Source organism: Fistularia commersonii, chromosome 8, assembly GCF_037954325.1.
Source record: "Fistularia commersonii isolate RoL2024-O1a breed Wild chromosome 8, RoL_Fcom_v1.0, whole genome shotgun sequence".
In the NCBI taxonomy this organism is placed as follows: Eukaryota; Metazoa; Chordata; class Actinopteri; order Syngnathiformes; family Fistulariidae; genus Fistularia; species Fistularia commersonii.
In genome coordinates, this window is record NC_141291.1 from 11,344,837 (window position 1) to 11,368,366 (window position 23,530).

At 42.6% G+C, this 23,530-nt stretch overlaps 2 protein-coding genes and 1 non-coding gene across 6 annotated transcripts in view; 2 read left to right on the forward strand and 1 right to left on the reverse strand.

Annotated features, from left to right (window-relative positions):
• The window catches only part of ctdspla (CTD (carboxy-terminal domain, RNA polymerase II, polypeptide A) small phosphatase-like a), a 34,109-nt gene extending 23,581 nt beyond the window's left edge, over positions 1-10,528 (reverse strand). For all 4 annotated transcript variants that reach the window (XR_015106524.1, XM_086151158.1, XM_086151156.1 and 1 more), the window contains exon 1: positions 9,915-10,528. Coding sequence is in view for 3 of the 4 variants with exons in the window: in XM_086151158.1 (XP_086007284.1) it covers positions 9,915-9,990 (76 nt within the window). In the remaining variant the exon portion in view is untranslated. The remainder of the gene's footprint in view (positions 1-9,914) is intronic.
• Positions 10,529-16,114: 5,586 nt separating this feature from the next.
• Positions 16,115-22,743, forward strand: LOC147231930 (glycine--tRNA ligase-like). The gene is made up of 17 exons (XM_086151147.1): positions 16,115-16,391; positions 16,663-16,764; positions 16,916-17,018; positions 17,128-17,269; positions 17,609-17,697; positions 18,873-18,949; positions 19,056-19,201; positions 19,294-19,443; positions 19,532-19,694; positions 20,158-20,322; positions 20,409-20,515; positions 20,640-20,786; positions 20,880-20,965; positions 21,053-21,162; positions 21,516-21,609; positions 21,738-21,928; positions 22,242-22,743. Exons 1-17 carry the CDS (start codon positions 16,140-16,142, stop codon positions 22,365-22,367), a joined length of 2,250 nt encoding a protein of 749 aa, XP_086007273.1. The 5' UTR covers positions 16,115-16,139; the 3' UTR covers positions 22,368-22,743.
• LOC147231931 (small nucleolar RNA SNORA84) lies at positions 17,375-17,507 on the forward strand. Its single transcript, XR_015106543.1, has one exon. It is a non-coding gene; the product is annotated as a small nucleolar RNA SNORA84 (small nucleolar RNA).
• Positions 22,744-23,530: the final 787 nt, after the last annotated feature.

Sequence of the window (23,530 nt, forward strand, 5' to 3'; positions counted from 1 at the left end):
TCTCACCCCTGACGAGAAGGGTTGTGTTTTCTGCGCCGTTTGTTTGTCCGTCACCAGGATTTCGAAAAAACGAATGGGCCGAGATTTGATTCAGGAAGAAGCTGTCAAATTTAGGGGGCAACAGATCCACTGACAAAAGCCAGACCTCAATTTATATCAATCAAAGGTCTGCCATCAGGTGCAACTATGTGCTCTTATACTTTGTGATCCCCAGCTGATCATGAAAGTCCATCTAGAAACCAAAATCTAATCTTATCTGCACGAAGATACAAACGCAGGAGTTCACATTACTTCTCAAAAGTTGTATGTTTTTCTGCCAGACTCATGCATACTGATATGCCATGAACAGAAAGGAAATAAACAAGTAGGTCATGTAATCTGTGCGTGAATGTGTGTTTGTGTGTGCGTGTGTGTGTGTGTGTGTGTGTGTGTATGTGTGTGTGTGTGTGTGTGTGTGTGTGTGTGTGTGTGTGTTGCCATAAGCGCATGCACGTGACCCGTTTGTGTGTATTTTCCCATGCCTCTGCTCGGCATGTCCTACTTACTAGCCCTTGAGATTGGTCATTAGAGTGTTCACCTTTACCTCTTGAGGGGAAGAGAATGCCTCTTTGTGTCTTTTGTAAAGCCTCTGCGTCCCACTTCAATGCTCATTCATTTAAAAAAACGTGCAAAAACCTTTTAAGTCTGTCGAAATTGAGACATAGGATTAGCTGCGACAGGTGATGGAAAATTAAAGAGGTACATATAATTTCCACGTTAGATAACTGATTATATTACATAATAATAGAATGAAACACCAAAAAACAACTAGAACTTGAACATCCGGGATCGCCCACATATACCCGGCTTAACCAACCCTTAGTCCCGTTGGGTGAGAGGCCTCACCCTTTCATCTCTGACACAATATCCCCTTTCTCTTTCACTCTCTCTCGCTCTCTCTCTCTCCCTTCCCTCTTTCACAGCTATCTTTCACTGACTTTATTGACCTTTTTTTTCTTCCTCCTTTCTGATGTCCATTTGGTGGAATTGATGCTCAATTAATCCGAGCCAGTGGCCTGTCCAAGTTCACGCTCCGCTAACGGTAGCGCCCTGAAAGGGGCTTCGGAGCAAAAGCATCCAGGTTTGCAGCGTTCATGTGGCGGGCGGTCATTTGCTCCGCAGGGATCACGGCTTTTGGAGCATTAATAATGGTCCTTGCTTATTCACGGGGGTTGAACGTCTGTGTGTTGGGATACATGGGAGAGGTCCAATGATGAAATCCAACAGCAATAGTGTGTGTTAAAAGATAAGCACGACAAGCATGCAGCAAAAACACCCCAGTGTCAGTCTGTTCCCAATTAGGCACAAAGTCACTGACGGCTGTAGTCAATTAGGCTGAAAGTTAGAAACTGACACTAAGCTCTTAAAGAGTTTAGCAGATGGGGCTTTCTGACTTTATTATACATTGAATCTTTCAAATCATTACAATCTAAATTGTTCATATTACCCACTAAAGCTCGGGGATGGGGGCTGGGGGGCAGGTTGACAGGCCAGAACATCACTTTGTAAAAAAAAATAAACACTTGAAATCTGACCATAATGGAATCCACAAAGTGCCTGTTGGACAGAGAAATAGTTAAGCCTCCAAAACTAGCATCTGCAGTCTGGGAAACATCCCACTGGGCCAGAGATGAACATCAAACTTCCTTACTGTGCCGTCAAATACAATTCACAGAAGACAAACAGAATATGCAGAATAACCAAATATACAACTAATGAAATAACTGGCTCTACGTAGACCTGAGTTTGTTTGTTCGTTTCATTTCAGCGGCAATGCATTATTCTGCTTAAAATTGGAAAATCACAATCATGCAAAGGGGAAGAGACGTGTATTTCAAATTGAAACGAGAGGCATATCATGGTGTTATATGCTATCATGTCAGAAAATGCTGCTACTGAGATTATCAAGTATGCTTTATAAATTACTATTCATTACAACACCTCTGAATTACTGATCCATGAATACAGTAATTTCACATAACTCCTCAACTTGACATTTCTGAGCGATTTCGTTGGGATGAAGGTGTCTTTTGGTACCATTAGTAGCAGAGGTAGTTTGTTCATAAGGGCGATCTGGGTAACGTACCACCAAAGTGCACGAAGGAGGGAATTTTTAAAATCAGCTGGCAGTTCCGCTCTGTGGGGAACTGCCCCTTTTTTGGGACGGTCTTCAGCGAGTTTGAAATTGCCCCAAGTTCTCTCATAGACTCTCATGTGAAATCTTTTTTTTTTCCTCTAAAAGCAGTATCTTCAATGCATCCCATATGGGTTCTGGGAGGGCTTGCATGTACGTGCTTTCGTCATTACGTTACCTCGTCAGACCAAAAACAGGGCATCACTTTGACCACAGTACTCCCTCGCAGTTCAACTTTCATGGTGATTTTTCATGGATAATACAGCGGGTATGTGGTATAAATATATTTATATATATAAAAATATACATAAATGTATAATTTATTTATTATCTCAATTATTTTTATGGCAAATTAAGCATTTTCAGAGCATGGTGTTCTGTATCTGGGCTCTGATTGGCTCAGCGACGTTAGCGTCATTCTCTGCATTTCCTGCGCATAGCATACATTCAGCATCTTGCCTTGTCACATTGATGTGCAATCCCTGCTCATAGTGCTACTCTACAGTGCTGTGTTTGCATGAATGATAAAGGAAGTGTTTATAGGGAGTGTGGTTAAGGTTAATGAGAGTATGGGGAGGGTCATAAAGCTTTAAAATTAAATTAACAAAATAATTAAAATATGATTTCTACAATGTAACTCTGGCGATGAACAAGAGACTAATGTAATGTGACAATTGTCTAGTCACCTGTTGATACACCAATTTAATGGGTCCCCTTAGTCATCATCACAAACGTCCAGGAGCTGCCACTGTTTGGTTATTTGAATCAGAATGAGTTTGACACGAGGGGGGAAAGGGAAAAAAATATCTGTAGTTCAGCTGAATATTTGAGCATTGATATGCCTTTGAACCGATGTGGCAGTCAAAAGCCTGTACAAACATTGCCCGTAGTTCGGAACAGCGGAATAGCACATCCATGTAAAGTGACCTCGGCCAACTGGATGGAACAAATGGGAAAGTAGGGGGTGCTTAGGAAGAAAAACTAGATCCGATATCACTGCGGTAGCTGTTGCTTATGCAAATGGTGAAAAATAAGCTTACATCAACTCATTGGCCTTATTGTTTGTGTCTGAGTAAGTGCTGTGTATTGCTGTGTGAGGAGATTAAGCACATCAAGCGTTGCCACCTTTGCCAATGATGGTGTCATGTACCAATTAGCATACTTTTTATACCGTCTCAGAGGCCTATTTGAATTGTGCCTAGCTGACACTATCTGTGGTCACATATAACATATTGTCATCCTCATTAGTTTTCCATTTAATTGGTCGGACAGCGGGTCAGGATGAGCATGAAACAGTATCAGAAACAAAATTAACCTAGTGTAGCAACCCAGGAATAGAAACTATAGGCTGTCGATCCGTCACTCGCCTGCCCTTCTTGATCACTGGACTCAAGGTTTGTCATACAGGATGCAGTTCTGTGATTGGTGGAGAGAGGCGGGGAGGGGTCGACGGTTTGAGAGCGGGAAGATTCGAGAATGTAGCAGGAGTGACGTGGCGCACCATGTCTCGTATAACTGTATCAAAAGAAATTGTTGGGATAAAGCAACTACATCTGAAGTGAAAGCCTTGTTGCAGATGTCTTCATTGAAGCGTTACACTATTCCTAGAGGGATACCGCACACACCGGACTCTGTGATGCTCTTTCAGCTACATTTGTGTATAACGTGATCACTTGGAGAGGAAGTGAGCCTAAATCTGGTTAATAAACAACATTGCGTGCCAATAATGTACATCAGCTACCATAGTGGATTGAATATCCTGCTTGGCTTTGCAAGCGGAGGCAGAGAGAGGTTTATTTCTCACTAGCGAGTTCACAACTCTCTTTGGCCAAACGGCGGTGAAGCAGCTCAATTTATCGGTAGGCGATTCTAATGATTTTATGACTTTAAAAAATCATTTTGAAGCTGTTGTTCTTAAGAGTGAGTCTTTGCTTCGGTGCGAATCTCAAGGCAGCGCAGGGACTTTTTGGTGCGATAAACAGGACTGCTGATTGGTGAAATAACAGGAGAGATTTTACAGTAAAAGAATATCAACAATACAATCTGTGAAACGATCTTTAAATCAATATTTGCTTGAAGCCGGGCGAGGAGTTGCGTTAGGCTTTTCCTTTTATTCTGCTAAAAGTGAACTAACCCATGACTTTTTCTGCAGCCTCTCTGAGGACACGCTGCGTTTCAATGTCATCTCCTTAATTGCATCTAAAAATCTATACATCTACAGTGCAGGCAGCATAGTAATGAAGGCCAACCTCACAACCTCTTTGAGAAGCCTTAGGACTGCTCAGTAGACCACATTTTAAGTCCCCTTAGGCTTTGTGCTAATACATGGGTATTATGCCCCTTCATTAATAACCACAAATGTGACAGCAACTGCGTCACTGTCAATTACCGGTACATTGTTGTTTCCCGCTGTTTGTTATCTGTGGATACATCATTAATCTCTAATTAATATTCAGGAACGATGCTACTTCATACTACTACAATCTGTTGCGGGCTGCCAGTACCACATAACCTCAATGAACAGCCTCCACATCACAAAGAGATTAGAAAAATGCATCCTGCAACTTACAGCCGTAAAAACATCACATACCGTTTTTATTTGTGGAGTGAATCCATCTAAAACACATAAATGTGACACAATCCCCTGAAGCATTTCCATCCAAGAGGACACACCGAGACGCGGGGTGATCCACCACGTACAGTTAACAAGCTTATCGGTAAAAGGAGCTTAGTCTCGGAAGAGAAATATTAAACTCTTCCCGATCAGCTGCCAATATGGTGTTGGACCAAAGCAATGAAGTTCGCTGGGAAACATCTTAATACTCCAGCACTTCCCTGGTGGTGCAGATAATCAGCTTTTCAGAGCAGCATTGGCTGAAATAGACTCATAAATCTGTAATAGGGACCTGCACTTCACAGCAATGAGTCCATCTTTTCCTGCTTCTGTCTCTCATTCAAAATGGTGCATTGAATATTCACCACACTGTGTTGCATCCGGATCCTACGTGATTCCCAAGAAAGCCGGAGATCGTCTGAATAATCTGCCCTCGTGTGTGTCTGTCAAAACACAATCTACAATCAACACAATCTACGACCAGGTGAACGTTTGTTTTTTCTCTTTCGCCGAATGTTTGAGTTCAGTAATAAAAATAAAAATGCTGAGAGCCGCTACTGCGGAGGGCCAAGCTGTGCCAGCGGCTCCGGGGCAGCCAAAATTAACAGAAGTGCTGTGCTTGCTGTGCCGCGCATGCCTGCAGGTGTGGTCTACACATCATAAACACTTTATTTATGTACAGCTCAGAGCTCCAGGAATAACCTCAGGAGCTAAGTGGACATTAAATCACAACTTTCAGGTTGTGATATTATAACTATAGTACTTACTTCAGGTTTTTCAGGTGGGATGCAAAGGTGTTCTAAAACATACCAGAGTATCACATTATCAATTATTATTCTATTCATCTAATTACTTAATTTTTTCACTACCTACTTGCAGCGTCCCTCTCAGTGATAGGGTCGCCACCGTATCTGAAATGACTGGATTCAGCCTCTATCTGCCACGGTATCGATTCAAGATGAGCTGGTTCCCGCGTGTCTATGGAAAATCATCTGCTGGTCAGTTCAATATACCTATTTCATCTCCATCTATCCATCTAATATTGAATATCTTCCTTGAAACCATTACAGAGAGGGGTAACAATGAGACTTTTTGAAATTGAGTCATCATAAACTCTTTGGTCTTTTCCCTCTAAGAGGTATTTTTCGGTTCCTCCAAGAGCACCGGGGGTAGAATATATGAAAAATATCCACAAAAGCAATCAGATTACAAAATTGGCTCAGTTTGTTTATTTTCTTGATGAAGATTAGTTATTTGAATCTGGGTACTCAAATGCTATGACATTTAACTTTTCAAACATTGGCGGCAAAACTAGGCTGAGTTTTAATATTGTTATCAATAATTTCGCCATCGTTCAACGGGAATGCTCCAAGAAAAAGGTCAGAAGCGAAAAATAACAACAATCTGTCACAGGAAGAACTTTTATTTCTAACCCTAAAATTAGACAGGCAGTTTTTTTCTCAAAGATATGACTCAAAGAGGCTTATCATTTAAAATGTAATTGGATTTTTGATCTCTCAGTCCCACTTGTGTGTCAATCCACCTTGTGAAGCTGTTGTTTGGGTGTGTTACAAAACACGTAAACCAATGGGGAGGGGGATGGCACAAACTGATTTCCGAAAATAGATTACCATTATTATCAAACACGTGATGGTAACAGGGATAGCAATACCCCATTTATGGCTTGCAGTTTGCAATTACTTCACTGCTCATTAGTGTGCGCCGTTTGGATGCATTTATCCCATCCATGTATTATTCATACTTTTACAAAACGTATGCGTCTGTGCTTTCTCCAATGTGAATATTTTCTGGGGCCTTTTTTTTGCAGTATTTATAATTGAGTTTGTCAGATAAATGTCATGACGGAAAGTTGCAGTGGAGTTTGATTAAATGCTTAAAGGAAGCAGGAAGAATCTGAGAGATGAAAACACGTCCTGAAAACTGATTTTAAAAGTAATGCATTGCGTTTAAGATATGCACGATTTCACAGCCTGATCGTTTTTACCAAGAATGAGGCGTCGCAGAGAAAATATCGCACAGAGACGCCATTAATGGTGAACGGGAGACAAACGGGAACCCACTGGCCAAGATTTTTAAGTGCAAACTTCCGTTCAAATCCTCATCAGTGCTAAAGCCGGCACCACGAGCACGACTTTGGCTCGGCCTGTCATCACTCACCCAGCAGGAGTTAAGAGCTAAACTCAGATTTAACCTAATCTGGTTAAGCTAAACGGCTCATCCACTGATACCTATCTGACTGTGAAGTCATCAGCGTTAAAACCCGCAAAGAGAGACCCGTCTCGCCGTCCTCCGTGTTTCTGACCCTTCCTTACACTCCATTGCATCAGAACGGGAGGAGGAACTCTCTGCCAAATGAAAAGCCTGATTTAGGCATGAGAGACGAGACACTGTTTTCTCAGGGTCTCGTGCTTCTCTGTTGGAAGCCGTATAGGAAGAGAGGAAGAATCTGAGAAGCGCCTGCCAACACTAGTGTACAAAAGAGAGAGGCGATAGTAGCACATTGTTACAGTACATTACTGAGTGTGTGTACACAAATACACTGCAGACCACACTTGTGTTTTGATTAATACTATGACTGTGAGTTTGCAATTATGTGGACGGGAGGGCTGTGAAATATTAAGCCTTTCCATAATCACAGTTGGAGAGTGAAATTATTCTGAGACAAGTTGGGAGGTTCTCGTACTTGAACTGATGATTGTAATTTTCTACTAGCTTACACTTCATCTGTTTCGCATGATAATAAAAATACTTAACTTCCTCTTCCTGTTCAATTAGAGACATTTTGATTGTCTGTGCTAAGCTTTGGATTACCTGTTATGGAGTAAGGAAATTCTTCTTTTTTAAAATTTAATCCAAATTAACCTGAAACATTTAAAAAAATGCCATCTGGAATGGCAGTGAAGTAACTGCTTTTATGTTTTATCATAAATGTGAAGCATATTTTTTTTCCGCAGGGAAAATGCATATAACAACACAAAAAGAAATGCAGCAAAATCATCGTCTCTGCTTGATTCATTTCAATTATTATAGCTCTAACTTTGCTTAAATTTAATCCATAGGCATAATGCATAATGCAAAGTTCATCTTTGGCAAGTAAATCTGAGAATTTCGTGATATACGCTTCGCAACCTTGTCATACGTTGCGCTTCACAAGAAAATATACAGAAGACTACAACTCAATTGCGCCTCCTCGTTCTTCTACAACCACGCATGCCAAATCAGCGCTTACCAGAAAATCTGCTTGTTTTTCAACCCACTGCCTATGATGGCAACCTTGCTCAAATGTTGTCCCAACCCCCACAACCCCATGTCTGATTTCTTCTTCTGCAAGTCTCCATGCCAGGAGGCACAATACAAGATGGCAGGAAAATCAATAGTGTAGAAAACAAAACAACACCGTACTGCTGAATGGATAATTTTGCTCACTCTTAACTTCTTGCACAAACAGCGACCGTGTCGCGTCTTCACAAAGAAACCACCAGCATTGTGAAGCTCACCTCATTTCACATAATCTATAATGCATAAAGATATCATTTCAACCTGACCACCATCTAAAAAAAAACTTTGTTCCAATGAGTTACTGTCTTTGCCGGGAATGAAACTGATAGGTCTTTAAAAAAGCCTGCCTGGACTCTAAAATATTCAACATGAGCGTGTGCGTGTGCGCGTGCAGTCATTCGTGGCTTCGGTGCAGCTCGAGCAGGAGCAACTGTCCCGGACAACAGCGCTGTTTGTTGTCTGCCCCGACAGAGCCGGCAGTGAAGGGCAGGAACTCCCTTCAGGAAGCTCCCATGGGACACTTTGTGTGTTTCCCTGCAGCAGTTTGAGGAGGCTCACTGTGGGCGTTGTGTCCTCTCTGGTCAGCGACTGACCCACAATCTCCCCCCTCTAGATAAGTCGCCGGAAGTGCAGGAAATCAGTGACGAGGAAAAAAACTGCTGTTTATTTGTATCGCAACTATTCTCATCTAGTCGAGTTTAAGTGATCGATTAGATTTTTCATGATCGTAGAAGATGCAGTGAGCCGACAAATGCGGAAAGGAGAACATCGGCTGGGTCACGACTCCTCCGACAACCGCGTTCACGTCGGTCATCCCCAGAGCGTTTTAAACAGGTAGCAACTATCCCGAGGGATGTCTCGCTGCTTCCAAAATCGCTAATCGCGTATTCATTATTTAATCATCTTGTGAGCGATGACATTCACGGTCATTCTTGCTCAGCGATGCAGGAAAGGTGACTTTTGCTGGAAGAGGGAGTGACAGGAAGCGGGCGGTCCGCTCGGCCTCCGGGCACCTCGTGGCTTCTTGGGCCCCACGACGGCTGGGCCCCGGCGCTTCTGCTGTGATTGTGATCTCCACCTGCGCGACCCATCCGTTTGTGTGCTCCTAAGCCCCAAGAGGCGTTTCTCATACGAGGAGCCTTTCTGGAAGTTAATGAAAAGCTCCCAGTTCCTGAAGGGAGGGAGGGTTTGTCACTGATGTCTTCCATCACAGCATGGCCAAGGGGCGAAATAACAGCGGAGAAAACATGCTTTTTTTTCTGGGGCTGCTTTATGTAACAGCAGGATCATGAATAACTAATGCACAGTTCATAATTTGTATACAATGCCTATATCCAGTGTCTCAACGTGTTACCATGATAAACTTTGTCAGCATCTTCCGTGCAATGTGCAATGTGAGATTAAGAAAAGACATGTGTGGTATTTTTTCTTCTTTTGCGTGTATGTGTGTGTGTGAATATTTTCCCCTTAAATATCCGTGGATACTGGTAGTAAACACTACATCACGCCAGTGCAGAGTACACGCCTCCTGTAGTTACAAAAAAAAGGAAAAACAGCGCTCGCTCTCCACGCAGTTGAGATTATCACGTTTTCTTAAATCACAGATTATTCAGATTATTTTAAATTAAACAGGGTGCAGAGAGAGCGGGATCCTCTTCCTCTCTGCCTGCAGCTGAACAATGGAGATCGTGGCTCGGCGTTGCAGCCTCCTCTGCACGGAGGCTCGGATTGGCACCGACAACCCCAAAAAACAGAAGCCCGAAAACAAGGCAACACTCGCGGCGTGAAAGATAGAGGACCCCCCCCCCACCACCACCTTCGGCTTACCTTTATCTTGACTCGAAGAAATGCTTTCCTCCTCTTTCGGATTTGCAACCTGTGTTATGATGGACGTGTTGTCCATGGAAACGAAATGTCGTGCACCTTCGGGCCACACCGTTGTTTTTTTTTTTTTTGTTGTTGTTTTTTTTTTTTTGTTATTATCCCTCGGCGAACATCCCAGCGGGCGGACGCAGGTCCCCCGGGCTGCGCACAGGCGAGAGCCTTAAAAAAAAAAGAGCGTTAAAAAAAAATCACATCTTATCCCCAGCGAGCGCTCCGGGCCGCCGATGCGCGCGGACGGGGGGAAATGTGCGTGTCAGCGCCTAGTCCAGCATCATCATCCGAGGGGACGGTCCGACGCGCGGGAGGGGAGACAAAGCGTCGGGGTCCTGCGCTCACGCCGTGCGCGTCCGCGGCTGCGAGCAGCATCGCCAGCCCCCGCCTTCTTCTTTCTCTTCTTCCTCCGCAGCTGCTGCTTCTGCAGGATCCGACTCGGACGCACTCAGTTTCTGCTGCGTGATACGCGGTTCACACCGGAGATGGTGATCGACCTCCAGCCGCGGGCGTGTGCGGGATCAGGGAGGCGGCCGCGCGGCTGCAGCCCGACGGCTCCCTGCTGCCTGGACCGGGCGTCCCGATGTCACTGAGGAGGGCGGGACACACACACACACACACACACACACACACACACACACACACACACACACACACACACACACACACACACACACACACACACACGCCGCGTTTTTTTTTCTATTTTTTACAGGGAAAATAACTTCACGCGTGACACAAGTGTTGGCGAGACCACACTCAATTACCTGACTGGGTGGACTTTGGGGGTTTTATTACCTTTGCTGTCGAACTAAATAACTAAATAACTAAATAAATAACTAAATACAGGAAGATGGATAGATACAAACATACTTTGATACATAAATACCTGCAGACACATAACATGCTTGGATGCATTATTGCATATATAAATACATACATACATAAATGTATGCATACATATATACATACATGCAGTACATGCATACATACACACATAAATACATACATACAATCCATGCATGCATGTATACGTACATGCATACCTACATACATATAAAGATAAAACTGGAATCTAAAAATGGAAAATGTGCAAACCATAATGGTTATTGTGTTAATTTCAACCAGTTCACCCTGACAACCACCTGTGAAAAATAGCTCCCACAAAATCCTTTTTTTATGCACACACCTTAGTCCAAGTGATGAAGTTCCCATAATGTGTTTTGCAAATTCAGTTTCTCCTGGTGACAGTACAAAATATTACCTCAAAGTCAGATATTCTAGTCTAGTTCCCAAAACTAGATCCTTGTTTGAATTTCTGCTGCGTTAGTGCCTACATCATCCTCAGAAATAAGAGCAGAAACACGCCTCTGTGTCTAAAACACAAATTACATTGGAATAAATCCTTTTCCAGATTCAAGATTCCGGATACAAAGATTCAAGATTCAAAGTGTTTATAGTCATGTGTACAGTGTGGAACTGTGTTTTCCTGTATGATGAAATTCTTACTTTGCTGTCCACAAGGCATTTAGATTGCTTTTACATGCAGAGCAAAGTATACAAATGTGTTTGAGTATATGAACACATGATAGATAATAGCAGAATGTGAAAAATCCTTTTAAAGCTCACAGCCTCAGAATCATCTTAGCCAAACATCTGAGAGAAAATACTGTACAATTTAAAAAAAAAAAGAAACAGTTGAGGTCTATTTGAAAGGGTCGCCCCTGTTATTCTGAAATCCCTTCAACATGCAGAGAATTATGAGTTGATTATTTAATTTCCATGATGTATGGAAACTCTCAAGAGACAGTAAGCACCTTTCTGTTAGGGGGTTTATCACTGTTCGGCTATGAAATTCATTGGTAAAACTGGGGACCATTATTAACGATAGGCTTAAGTTATTATCTTTCAAAGCGTTATAAGTGCTGCCAGGATATATAAGGGTTACATTTTCCCAGAGCATCTGCAATAAACTCTCATAATGGGTGTGGAGAAGCTGTTGCAACTGACAGGGTCAAGGTCACTTGTAGCTGTACGTTGGCGAAATTATGACCTTTCAGATATTCAGTGTGTGACAAGCTCTGAAAATACTTCATCCGACATTTTCCACTCTTATGTTTTGGTATCAAACCCTTGTTGCACCGAGAACCGTACACACTGCAGCTATGCAAGGATATATATCAAGAGCGCGCCCCTTAACAAATACTGATAAACCAACCTGGCTCTTCCTGTTTCATTCTCACAAGATCATAGGATGGCAAAGTGTTGTTCTGGTCCGCTGCCAACAGCGACACATTTGATATTTGTCACCCCTCACCTTCTGTGTCACTTATATGGAGCGCAGGCCGAATGACCCCACCTGGGAGACAAGTGTATGACAGAGCATGGATGGAGGGAAAACAGCACTTAGTGCAGGAAGTCATCTGTCGAAGCAGCGTATAATCAGTCCAACCAGGCAGACATGGAGCTCCAGGTGTGTGTCACCAAAGCAACAGCCTAACGCCACTGGACCACTTTGGCACAATCTCGGCGGCTTTTCAACCTCGTTGTCATATGTCGACTTACGGTGTAAGTCAAGGCTGCGGGGCCGTCCTGAGAAACGATCAAAGCGCGACAGTCCGCATTACTTTGATATCTTGACAGCATAATGGAAAGCAGAGTAGGTTGATAGACGGAGCAGAATAACTGTCTCGGGACCGTCAACCGAACACTATGGCAGCCCTACCCAAGATGAATCTGATCGATTGCAATCACTTCCAAAAAGAAACCTCCAATAATTGTCTAAGGGCCCGATGTGACGTTTACAACAAATCTTTCCAAAAGAGGGTTTCAGTCTTTTATAGTTTTCCTCTCTGTTGTCAGTTTAGTTATTTATGTTTCTTCCACATTATTTGGGGGTTCGAGAACATGATGCTATAATCACATTATATCGCTGTTCCAAATTCCGTAATCATGTTACTGTCAGTAATCAAACACTTATGTCATTGCTGTGTGTGAGAATCTGCATAATTCCATTTTGTTATATGTTTTTAGGTGAAGAGCTGCACAGTAACAAGAAATAATGTAGTTGTTGTGTGGCAATTTCTTTTCCAAAATGGGCAGTGAGGCAGTCGTACATCGCATTTTGAAATCCAAAGAAAAGCAAATCATCATAGTATAAATTTGTAATCAACAGCGTTTTGTGAGGAACAACCTCGTCCCTGGTTATTTGACGCTGTAAAAGAGTTTGACATCATGACTGACGGCTGCAGCTCAGACTCCCTCGCGTTTCCAGGGAGTGGTTAAACGAGATATTCAATCTTCTTCTGCTGCATAAAGTGACTCTGTGTTGGCAGGTGTGAAGAATCACAAAAGAACTTTGGTTTAATTAATTTTGTATAATGTCTTAGAGAAAACAAGTTTAAAAAGAAGCAGTTCAAAGCTTGCTTTGATTCTAAATTACTGCTTTAATTCTAAATTAATTCTGAAATAAATATTAAACCTAATGCATTTGTTAATAGATAGTTTTCGTTTTCACTCCTATCGTGGATTATCATGTTATATTGCACTGAGATTTTATTTATTTATCTACGTACTTACTGACTTGTTTATTAATCATTTAATTTTCTAATTTATTTAGCTTTAAGTTGTCTCTTGTCCAACTCTTTCTCTAGTTGCACAAGAAAAACTGGATCCAGCGCCAAACTTGGGCAATTACATCTATCTATCTATCTATCTATCTATCTATCTATCTATCTATCTATCTATCTATCTATCTATCTATCTATCTATCTATCTATCTATCTATCTATCTATCTATCTATCTATCTATCTATCTATCTATCTATCTATCTATCTATCTATCTATCTATCTATCTATCTATCTATGTACAGCAATTGAAGACAATGCTGCTCCTGCTGCAGTTACATAATGGACACCATGTAAATCCTGCATGAGTCATGATCTTGTGCCTCCAAGCTTCTCTCTATCTAAGTTGATATATTTAGAAATATAGGTTTATATCGATTAGCTCCCAGATTGGAGGTTTATTTAGTCAGTGCTTGAATCCTCACGCTCACACTCACTTTTTGATAATTGACATGCAACTTGCTGGACGATAACATTTCTTCCTCAGAGAATCAAACAGCATGGCCCTCAAGCAGATATTCCTCTTGATGAATAATTAAAAAAAAAAAAGGTTTGATATTTACTTTGATTGGGCGCAGATGATCATTTTCACTATCTTCAAGTGCATCTGGTGAGCTGTCACGGAGTGGGGCCTTGAATGTTTTATGAAAGTGGGTGTAGTTCAGGGCGGAATTTGAATCACACAATCTTCTCACTTCTTGGACGCCCTCCATCTTCTTTTAAGTTGTTGCTTATGAGACTGACGGGGAAAAGTATACTGTTCGCTGTATATGCATCCAGTATGGAGCACTATGTTCACAAAACTGGTCCTTTTCTTGTTTCAAAAAGAAAAATCACTGTTTTAGATATATTGTTCTATAGATACACTGAGTAAGAGTCAGCCCAAACTGGATGAAACTATACGATAGATAGATAGATAGATAGATAGATAGATAGATAGATAGATAGATAGATAGATAGATAGATAGATAGATAGATAGATAGATAGATAGATAGATAGATAGATAGATAGATAGATAGATAGATAGATAGATAGATAGATAGATAGATAGATAGATAGATAGATAGATAGATGGATAGATAGATAGATAGAGATGTGAGAGGTAGAATAACTAAAGTAAACAGAGTGGTCCGAGAATAGTAATAATAATTTATGCACAATGGTTTTAAAAAGGGTTTTGAATTCATGAACAGGAAAAGGGATGGATATTACTACACGATTGTTTGCCTCAGACTCACGCCGCCATTGATTTATCTATAGCGCCATCTTGTGGATAAAAATGGAATTGCCTGCGCCTATTTCGGAAGGAGTGCTTCAAAGAGAGATGGTGTCACAGATACTCAATGGATTTTCTTTCCACGTCTTCTGAAGGCCCAGTAGAAATAATCTACTCTAGTAGAAACACAATGTCTGTGGATGGATTTCAAAAAGCATGGTGCACAATTTATCATCAAAGAATTTGATCTTCAATCGAAATCAGTGGCTCTTAACCTGGGTTCGATCAAACCCCCAGGGGTTCAGTGAGTCAGTCTCAGGGTTTTGGTGGAGGTCAAGGCACACACCCAACTCCTATAATTCGCAATGATGCCTGATGGGAGTCAGCGTTCTAACTGCATGATTTGCAATACCAAGTCGAGCAATTCTAGTCAAGCACCGGCAAAACTAAGTCAACACTTGCTTATTCCGTCCTATTCATTTTATAGTTTTGCTTTTGTGTGAAAATCATGCTTTGCTGGTTTCGTTATTTGAACACAGTGATGCTGATGCACGGTTCATTTTGTGCACCAGTAAAACATATACCTATGTCTATAGGTATTTTGAAAAATATCACACTTTTTTATTTTTCAATAAAGAAGGGTTTAGTGTATGCACATATGAAACTGGTGGGGTTCAGTACCTCCAACAAGGTTAAGAACCACTTATTTAAATAAATGAAGTGTGTGGTCATAACGCGGCACAGCAATGTCTTTCAACAGAAATCAAAGCTAAGGAGCACCTGCAGATCTCATTGTGGGGCAGTCAATGTGGATCACTCAAGAGAGAATACCCCCTGGCATCAGATTTGGATTTAGTCACTTGCACAAATTTAAGATTCAGTCTGTTTGAGAGAAGGTATACATTTCTCAGGCAGGCATAAAAAAGCATAACCAGCTGAAAGTCAAGATCACAGAAGATAACATTCACTGTAAATCTTCATTGCGTCTTAATAGTCAGTCAATTTACCCATATTTAATCCCTCTATTGTACACACACACACACACACACACTGGAGTGAGTGTGTGTGTGTGTGTGTGTGTGTGTGTGTGTGTGTGTGTGTGTGTGTGTGTGTGCGTGTGTGTGTGCGTGTGTGTGTGCGTGTGTGTGTGAATTATAGCTATTTTTAATTTCAGCAACGCACTTTCGGACTTTCTATTTGCAGAATCTGCCAACGCCTCACCCTCACCCAGGCCGCAACTGGCCGTGACGAAAGTGCGTACGCAGACCGACAGACGCGTTTACTTATTCGCAGGGATTTCATCATTCTCCTCTTCTCACATTACGGTGGTCCATGCTTCTCCGCAGCGTAGCATCAGCACTGCTCAGGACTGGCACCGACATTCCCTCCCTCTGTCCGGTGTTAACGGGCCGGTTTGTTCGCCAGTCGCTTCGCTTCACTCCCCGAAGCAGGCCGTTTTCAACGTCCGACTCCCTGTTTAAGAAAAAGAAGAAGAGCCTGTGGCTGCAGCTGGCGGAAGGACAAACCATGGACGGCAACATTGAAGTGATTCTCGCCCCTTTGAGGCTCGCAGTCAAAGAGCAGGTAATACCGCATTATGAAACATTAGAATTTCGTGTATTTTATTGCACCAGATATTCGGTGAACCTGGCTGGCCGAATACGAAGCTGTCAGTGAGGACGGGCTCCCAGAGCTAGCTTGTTGCTAACAGTAGCGTGTAGTTATGTCTTCGCCCTTTGCCACGTTTCAGCTCATGCAGACCCGAGCAGGGTGGGCTGGACAAGTCAGGCTCAGTTAATAATCCAATAAAAACACGCACTGATATTTAGTGGGTCTTTTCTGTGGCTTAATTTAGGGGGATCTGGTACGCCAAATGAAACAGGAAGGCGCCCCTGACGTGGACGTCACCAAAGCTGTGGCAGAACTGAAAGCAAGGAAGAGAACTCTGGAGGCCAAGGTAAATCTATAATCTCTGTTAATGCGTCATTCAAAGAAGCTTTGAATGAAACTCCCTCTTATACTCAAAAATGTGCCAATGAATCTAATGAAGATGAAAATGTCATGTCTGTCTACAAGAAATTTTAATCCACCTTGCATCCCTGTTTCAGGAGCTGTCTTTGCAACCAAAAGATGACATCGTTGACAGAGCCAAGATGGAGGATACCCTGAAGAGGCGATTCTTCTATGATCAGGCCTTTGCCATCTATGGAGGTGAGCTTGAGATTAACCCATAACGGGGTCGGGGGGTTCAGTCGGTGTGTAAAAACCAGTGCACGTATTGTCTTTAAGCACTCTGTTACAATGCAGTAATGCTCCTTAGGGGTGAGCGGCCTGTATGACTTTGGCCCCGTGGGCTGCGCCCTGAAGAACAACATACTACAGGCCTGGAGGCAGCACTTCATCCAGGAGGAGCAGATCTTGGAGATCGACTGCACTATGCTTACCCCGGAGCCTGTCCTCAAGTACGTGCTCAGATCGATAGTCATTCAGAGGAACTGAGTCAAAAGACCTTTTCAGGTCTTGTATGATCTGTGTTTTGTTTTGTATTGTATTGGGGTTTTGTAGTTGCCTGGTGGTTCCTAGAGTCAGCTCCATGGTGCTGAACTGTGGGTTTTGTGACAGGCAAATAGTGATTCTGCAGTTTCATGCATGGAGGCTGATACCATAGCAGTCTTCCATAGCCCGGTTGCAGATACATTATCATTTACGAGATCAAACAGAAATATTAAAATAAATGCAATAACAATGTAAACCAAATTAATTAACAAATCCGCCTTATTATTCCCAAATTTATATTCAAGGACATCAGGACATGTGGATAAGTTTGCAGACTACATGGTGAAAGATGTCAAGAATGGGGAATGCTTCCGGGCTGACCACCTCCTCAAAGGTACGGCTGCTTTCACTCCGTGATCCAAAGTCTCAGTCTGACTCACCGTCAAAGGCGATGGTTGCTTCTCATTTCGAATGATTCATGAGGATGGGGGTGAATGTGAGGATGGGGTGAATGTGATGTCCAGTCTTGTGTGGTCAGTGTCTCTAACTATTGCTTTTGCGCTTGAGGGAGAATGGAAGTGGTTGGATCAGCAGAACTCACACAGTGCTTTCATAGTCAAACAAGCTGCTCGGATCATGCTGGAGTTGCGCCAAAAGCTAGTCTGGAAATATGTGGGGGAAGTCATGTCACACCCTGGAATCCTGGGACATTATATTTAGATTCTTTGGGAGGACAAAAATAAAGCTTTTTGCCAATTTGACCACTATCTTTTTTTACTTATATCAAAAAGTGCAAGGCCCTCAGGAACTCTGTCTTTTCTGTTGGGATCCATGTGTATGAAGCACTACTTGGAGAAAAGGCAAACAGCGATGTCAGGAATGAAGTGAAAGTAACACCGTAAGATAGATACCTCAGTGTTTGCTGCACAGTAAGAAACACTGGTGCAGAAGAACCTGTCATGTGTTATTGCACAATTCATTGGGAATCTCTCTCTTATTCAGATCGTATGTTCAGCGCGTCTACTTAGCCCTTACAATATTATGGATGGATTTTACTTTGAATAAATGAGGATTTGAATATTAAATCAAAGGTCTATTGAATATTTCATATCAACTTTTTTTTTCATTTTTGCCTTCCAACACTGGGGTGAAGTGAAGAGTCAGACTTCTGATGATTTTGTCTGCAAAGATCAAGTTTGGATGCCACTGATTTTCAGGATTATTTTCAGCAAGTAATCTGCGTAAAAGTTGTTTATTTTTGATACGATGGTAGGTGTACGTGATGCTGCATTCCCCTCATTTGTAGTCATGATTTGTGAAATCGAGTGATAGTTGTGTTCAGGGCGATGCAGCTGTGTCATTTGCATTTAAATGGCCGTGCATGGTTTAGTGCAGACATGTGTTGGGAGAATTGTAGCTTGATTCATATGCATGCATACTCATTTTGAAGTTGATGTGGAACATCATGACCATCAAATGTCACTGAATATGATTCTCACTGCGGAGACTGAACAAAATCTCTACTTCATTACATTTTGCATCATTGCTTTTTGCCCCTCTGTCCCGCAGCCCATCTTCAGAAGCTGATGTCTGACAAGAAGTGCGCTGCGGAGAAAAAGGCCGAGATGGAGAACGTGATCACTCAGGTCAGTGCTCGCTGACAGGGAATGCTTGCCTAAGGATTCACGCGGTAGAACCGCAGACCCAAGTCGCTGTCTGTTAATTAAATTTCTACCCCGATGTTTGTTACAGCTGGATAACTTCACCCAGCAAGAGCTGACTGACCTCTTTATGAAATACAACGTCAAGTCACCCACCACAGGGAACGACCTCACACCCCCTATTTCTTTCAACCTGATGTTTCAGACATCCATTGGACCAGGAGGGAATATGCCAGGGTAAAATTAAACAACAGTCAAGACGTATTACCTTGCATGCTTTGAAACATCAGAATAAGTATTTCTGAGTTCTCATCCCACTGACTTTGCAGCTATCTGAGGCCTGAAACCGCTCAGGGAATCTTCCTCAACTTTAAGCGTCTATTGGAATTCAACCAGGGAAAACTTCCCTTTGCTGCTGCTCAAATAGGAAACTCCTTCAGGAACGAAATCTCTCCCCGCTCTGGACTCATCCGTGTCAGGTAAGGCGCCCGCTGGCCTGCCCCCTCAATCTCCCCGCAGTATTTCTTTGGTGTGTCAGGTGTATGATCACCCTACATATCCCTGCAGGGAGTTTACCATGGCTGAGATTGAGCACTTTGTGGACCCAAATGAGAAGGTCCACCCTAAATTCTCCAATGTAGCGGACTTGGATATTACATTATACTCATCCAACGCCCAGACCAGCGGCCAGTCTGCACAGGTCATGAAGCTTGGTGATGCAGTGGAGCAGGTATGGATCCTTTTTTCTTGTTAAAAATGTTTGTCATAAAACGTGCTCTGTTCCAAAACAGTCTTTCTATGAAAGAGAAAAAAACTGAATTTGGCCTCAATCCTTGGTCAGAATACAGTGTGCATTGTTCACTTATGAGTATCCTATAATATTGTGGTAACAAAATGAGTGTTACTATAATCGTCTCCTGCCAAAAGGACAGCAAGCTAGTCAGTACAATTTTCAGGCAAACTCAGCTCACACTTTAGCTACTCCTGTCTTAGCTACAGTGTCTAAGTAGCTAAAGTAGCTGAAACTTAATTCGGAGAATTTTTGCTGCAAATGCATTGGATTACAGATTGTACTGATTTGGAAATATTTAAGAATCTAAAATGATACCCACAAAGGTGATTCCACAAGCATGTCGATCAAAGTCACAACCGGAAGTCAGTCTTGGTCATCTTTTCTTGGTCCTCTTTTCCAGCAAGTGATAAATAACTCCGTCCTGGGATATTTCATCGGGAGGATCTACCTCTACCTTACTAAAGTCGGTATAGCCAAAGACAAGCTGCGCTTCCGTCAGCACATGGACAACGAGATGGCCCACTATGCATGTGACTGCTGGGACGCCGAAGCAAAAACCTCCTATGTATGGACGCCTGGAAGATCACCTTCAAAGGAATGCTTTTGGTTTTATTGTCTGTGGTTGTTTAGCAAGTTTTTTTTCCTTCACAGGGTTGGATTGAAATTGTGGGATGTGCCGACCGCTCTTGCTATGATCTGCAGTGTCATGCCAGAGCCACAAAGGTCCCTCTGGTGGCAGAGAAGCCACTTAAAGAACCCATATCCTTGAATATTATCCACTCTGACGCTACAAAGATCGATTTTCCCCCATCCTCCCGATCAGTTCTGGTCACTCGGGAGTTTCACACTCGTTGGTCAAAGATACTCCTTAACCACTTCACACAAAGTTTTCAATGTTGTCCAGTTTGAGCCCAATAAAGGAGCCATTGGGAAAGAGTATAAAAAGGATGCCAAGTTAGTCTTGGAGTATCTGTCTGTGTGTGACGAATGCTACATTACAGAACAGGAGCAACTGCTCAGTGATGCTGGGTAAGTGTTGTGAATGGGAGCTGTGCAAAGCATTGTGGGCTATTTTTTCAAGATATTTCCAGCAAGGTCATTATGTTCCTTTTGACTCCGCAGAGAGTTCACTGTAGAGACAGAAGGGAAAACATTCAGGCTCACAAAGGACATGGTCACTGTGAAGCGATTCCAAAAGACTCTGCACGGTAACATTCACCGACAAGGAATCGGGACAAAGCTTGTGCTGTGATACCAAGACGCTGTCGTCTAGAATTTGCTCATCTCTGTTGCAGTGGAGGAAGTGGTCCCGAACGTCATTGAGCCCTCCTTCGGCATAGGAAGGATCATGTACACTATATTAGAACACACATTCCATGTTCGAGAAGGGGACGAACAAAGAACGGTAAGCGGGTTCTCTGCATCACTTACTTATGATGAGGGTGATGAAGATGTTACTGCACCTCCAAAGGATCAGGGAATTCATCAACAGCCATAATGTTGCATTATTAATTGTTATATTACTTTCTAATGGAAGAAGTCAGAGACAAATTTGTTAATCTTATGGATCCTACAGATAGGATGTACTGCCATGCAGTTCCTGTCAGTCAGTATATGCAAAGTTGAAACCTTAGAGATAATAAAGGCTGTTATTTATAAATGATTTTGCAAGGATTATTTGCATCTGAATAATAGGCCTGTCTCATCTTGCTGTCTGCACCCCCTGCACCCCTCATTTTCTCTATTTGTATTCCTTAGCTCTTTAGCTTCCCGGCAACTGTAGCACCGTACAAATGTTCCGTCCTGCCTCTGAGTCCAAACCAGGAATTTGCGCCCTTTGTAAGGGACCTGTGTAAGTGCCTTTGTAATGACAGTGCCCTGCAGTCTTTTCTTTTTTTTTTTTTTTTTTTTTTAACTGACAACTAGTGATCATGTGATAAGCTATTCTGGTAGAATACCTCTTCTCTCTTTTCCTTACAGCTGAGGCAATGACCAAAAACGGCGTGTCTCACAAGGTGGACGACTCTTCGGGATCCATCGGGAGGCGCTATGCCAGGACGGACGAGATCGGCGTGGCCTTCGGTATCACCATTGACTTCGACACAGTGAACAAGTCGCCTCACACTGCCACACTGAGAGACCGCGACTCGATGAGGCAGATCAGGGCCGAGGTACGCCACAGGTCCCCCGTCTTTTGTCCCCCCAAAAAACTGAACCTCCATCAGGTCTCAGTTTTGACGTCCCGTGGACACAGCAGCATCAGTTTCCATGGGTACTGATTGGCACTCTGCTGTAGCAATGTATTCATTTATATTCTTACCTTTGAAATCCAACCATAATTGCTAACCTTGCTCTTAAACATTTATGGGTGTTTTTTTTCATTCTTTTTTAGGATGTGACATAAGAGCTGCAGTAATTTGCCTCTCTTATGAACGCAACGTACACTGGACTCCCTACACTCCTAACAAGGTCCTCTCTCCTCAGATCAGTGAGTTACCTGTGGTTGTTCGGGATTTGGCCAACGGCACCCTGACCTGGGCGGAGGTGGAGAGTAAGTTCCCCATCTTTGAGGGACAGGAAACCAGCAAGAGGGACGCAGTTGAAGAGTAGAGCTCACTTCGTCTGCCGGCCCCTCCATGAATCTCACAGAACTTGTTGCGTACGCATCACCAGGAAGAATAATGCAACTGTATTGTGATAAGCTACAGTGGTGTCCCGAGCTCTCCGTGTTCTGCACCACTACAATCACCGAAATGTCGTGTATTCATCATATCCTACAGTTGAGCAAAGCTTGCACAAGACTGCTTCTTCGATGAGCAACATTTCATCCATGTAGGGCCATGTGTTTTAAAGGGAGAAACTGTAATCAGGTTGTCGAGCCTTCGGCAAAAGGAGGCTTCCGCCACTCTGCTTTTCAAGCAGACTGGATTGAGATATTTAACAATTTCAATAAAACCATCCAGCACTTACTGGACATAGAATATCAGTACGTTTGTTCTTGCGGCCACATCGGTTTCAAAATTGTATTTTTTCTGACTTTTTCCAGCAGTTAAAAGTCATCGGAGCCTGACCTCAAACAAAACCTCGAACCCCGATATGTAAAGTGTGTGTGTGTGTGTGTGTGTGTGAGTGATAGAGAGAGAGAGACAATGACTGCATAATAATTTAGTTAAATAGAGAGTCTCTTGAGTCGTGCTGGGGAAGCCAAGTTGGTACCAAATTTGTCCCGACATGTGTCACTTCTGGATTGCTCCATTGATTTGAACACAGTCAGTCACTGTGGTCTAGTGTGTCCATGGAAGCAATTAAGTGCTGAATTCCTTAATTAAATTATTCTAATTAAAGCAGATTAATGGATTCATTTATGCTGGCATGTGTCATACCAGCAGTGTGAAAATGGTAAAAGGCCCAGAGGGAAACATTACCAATTTGTCAACACCAAGGGATAGTCCTGGGTCTAATTTAACTTTCCCTCTTTTGTTTCTACACAAGGAAAACCTTGCAGAATCCCATTAATCTCGCTACTTAAATTTTGTTCTGACAAAATTAAGATTTGACAGACACACTTCTGCATGTCTATCACTGCAAATTCGTCCAGGTTGGATAAAACTGCTCAGCTTCTGAAGTCTATTCCATCCGGATCCCCATCGTCTGTACTTTGTAAATAACTGCATGATGCAAACGCAGGCTGTTAGTATGAATGTACAATTTTGTGAGCTTTTTGTTAAAAGCAATCACGTTGGATTAGATGCACATTAAAACTGGGAAAATTG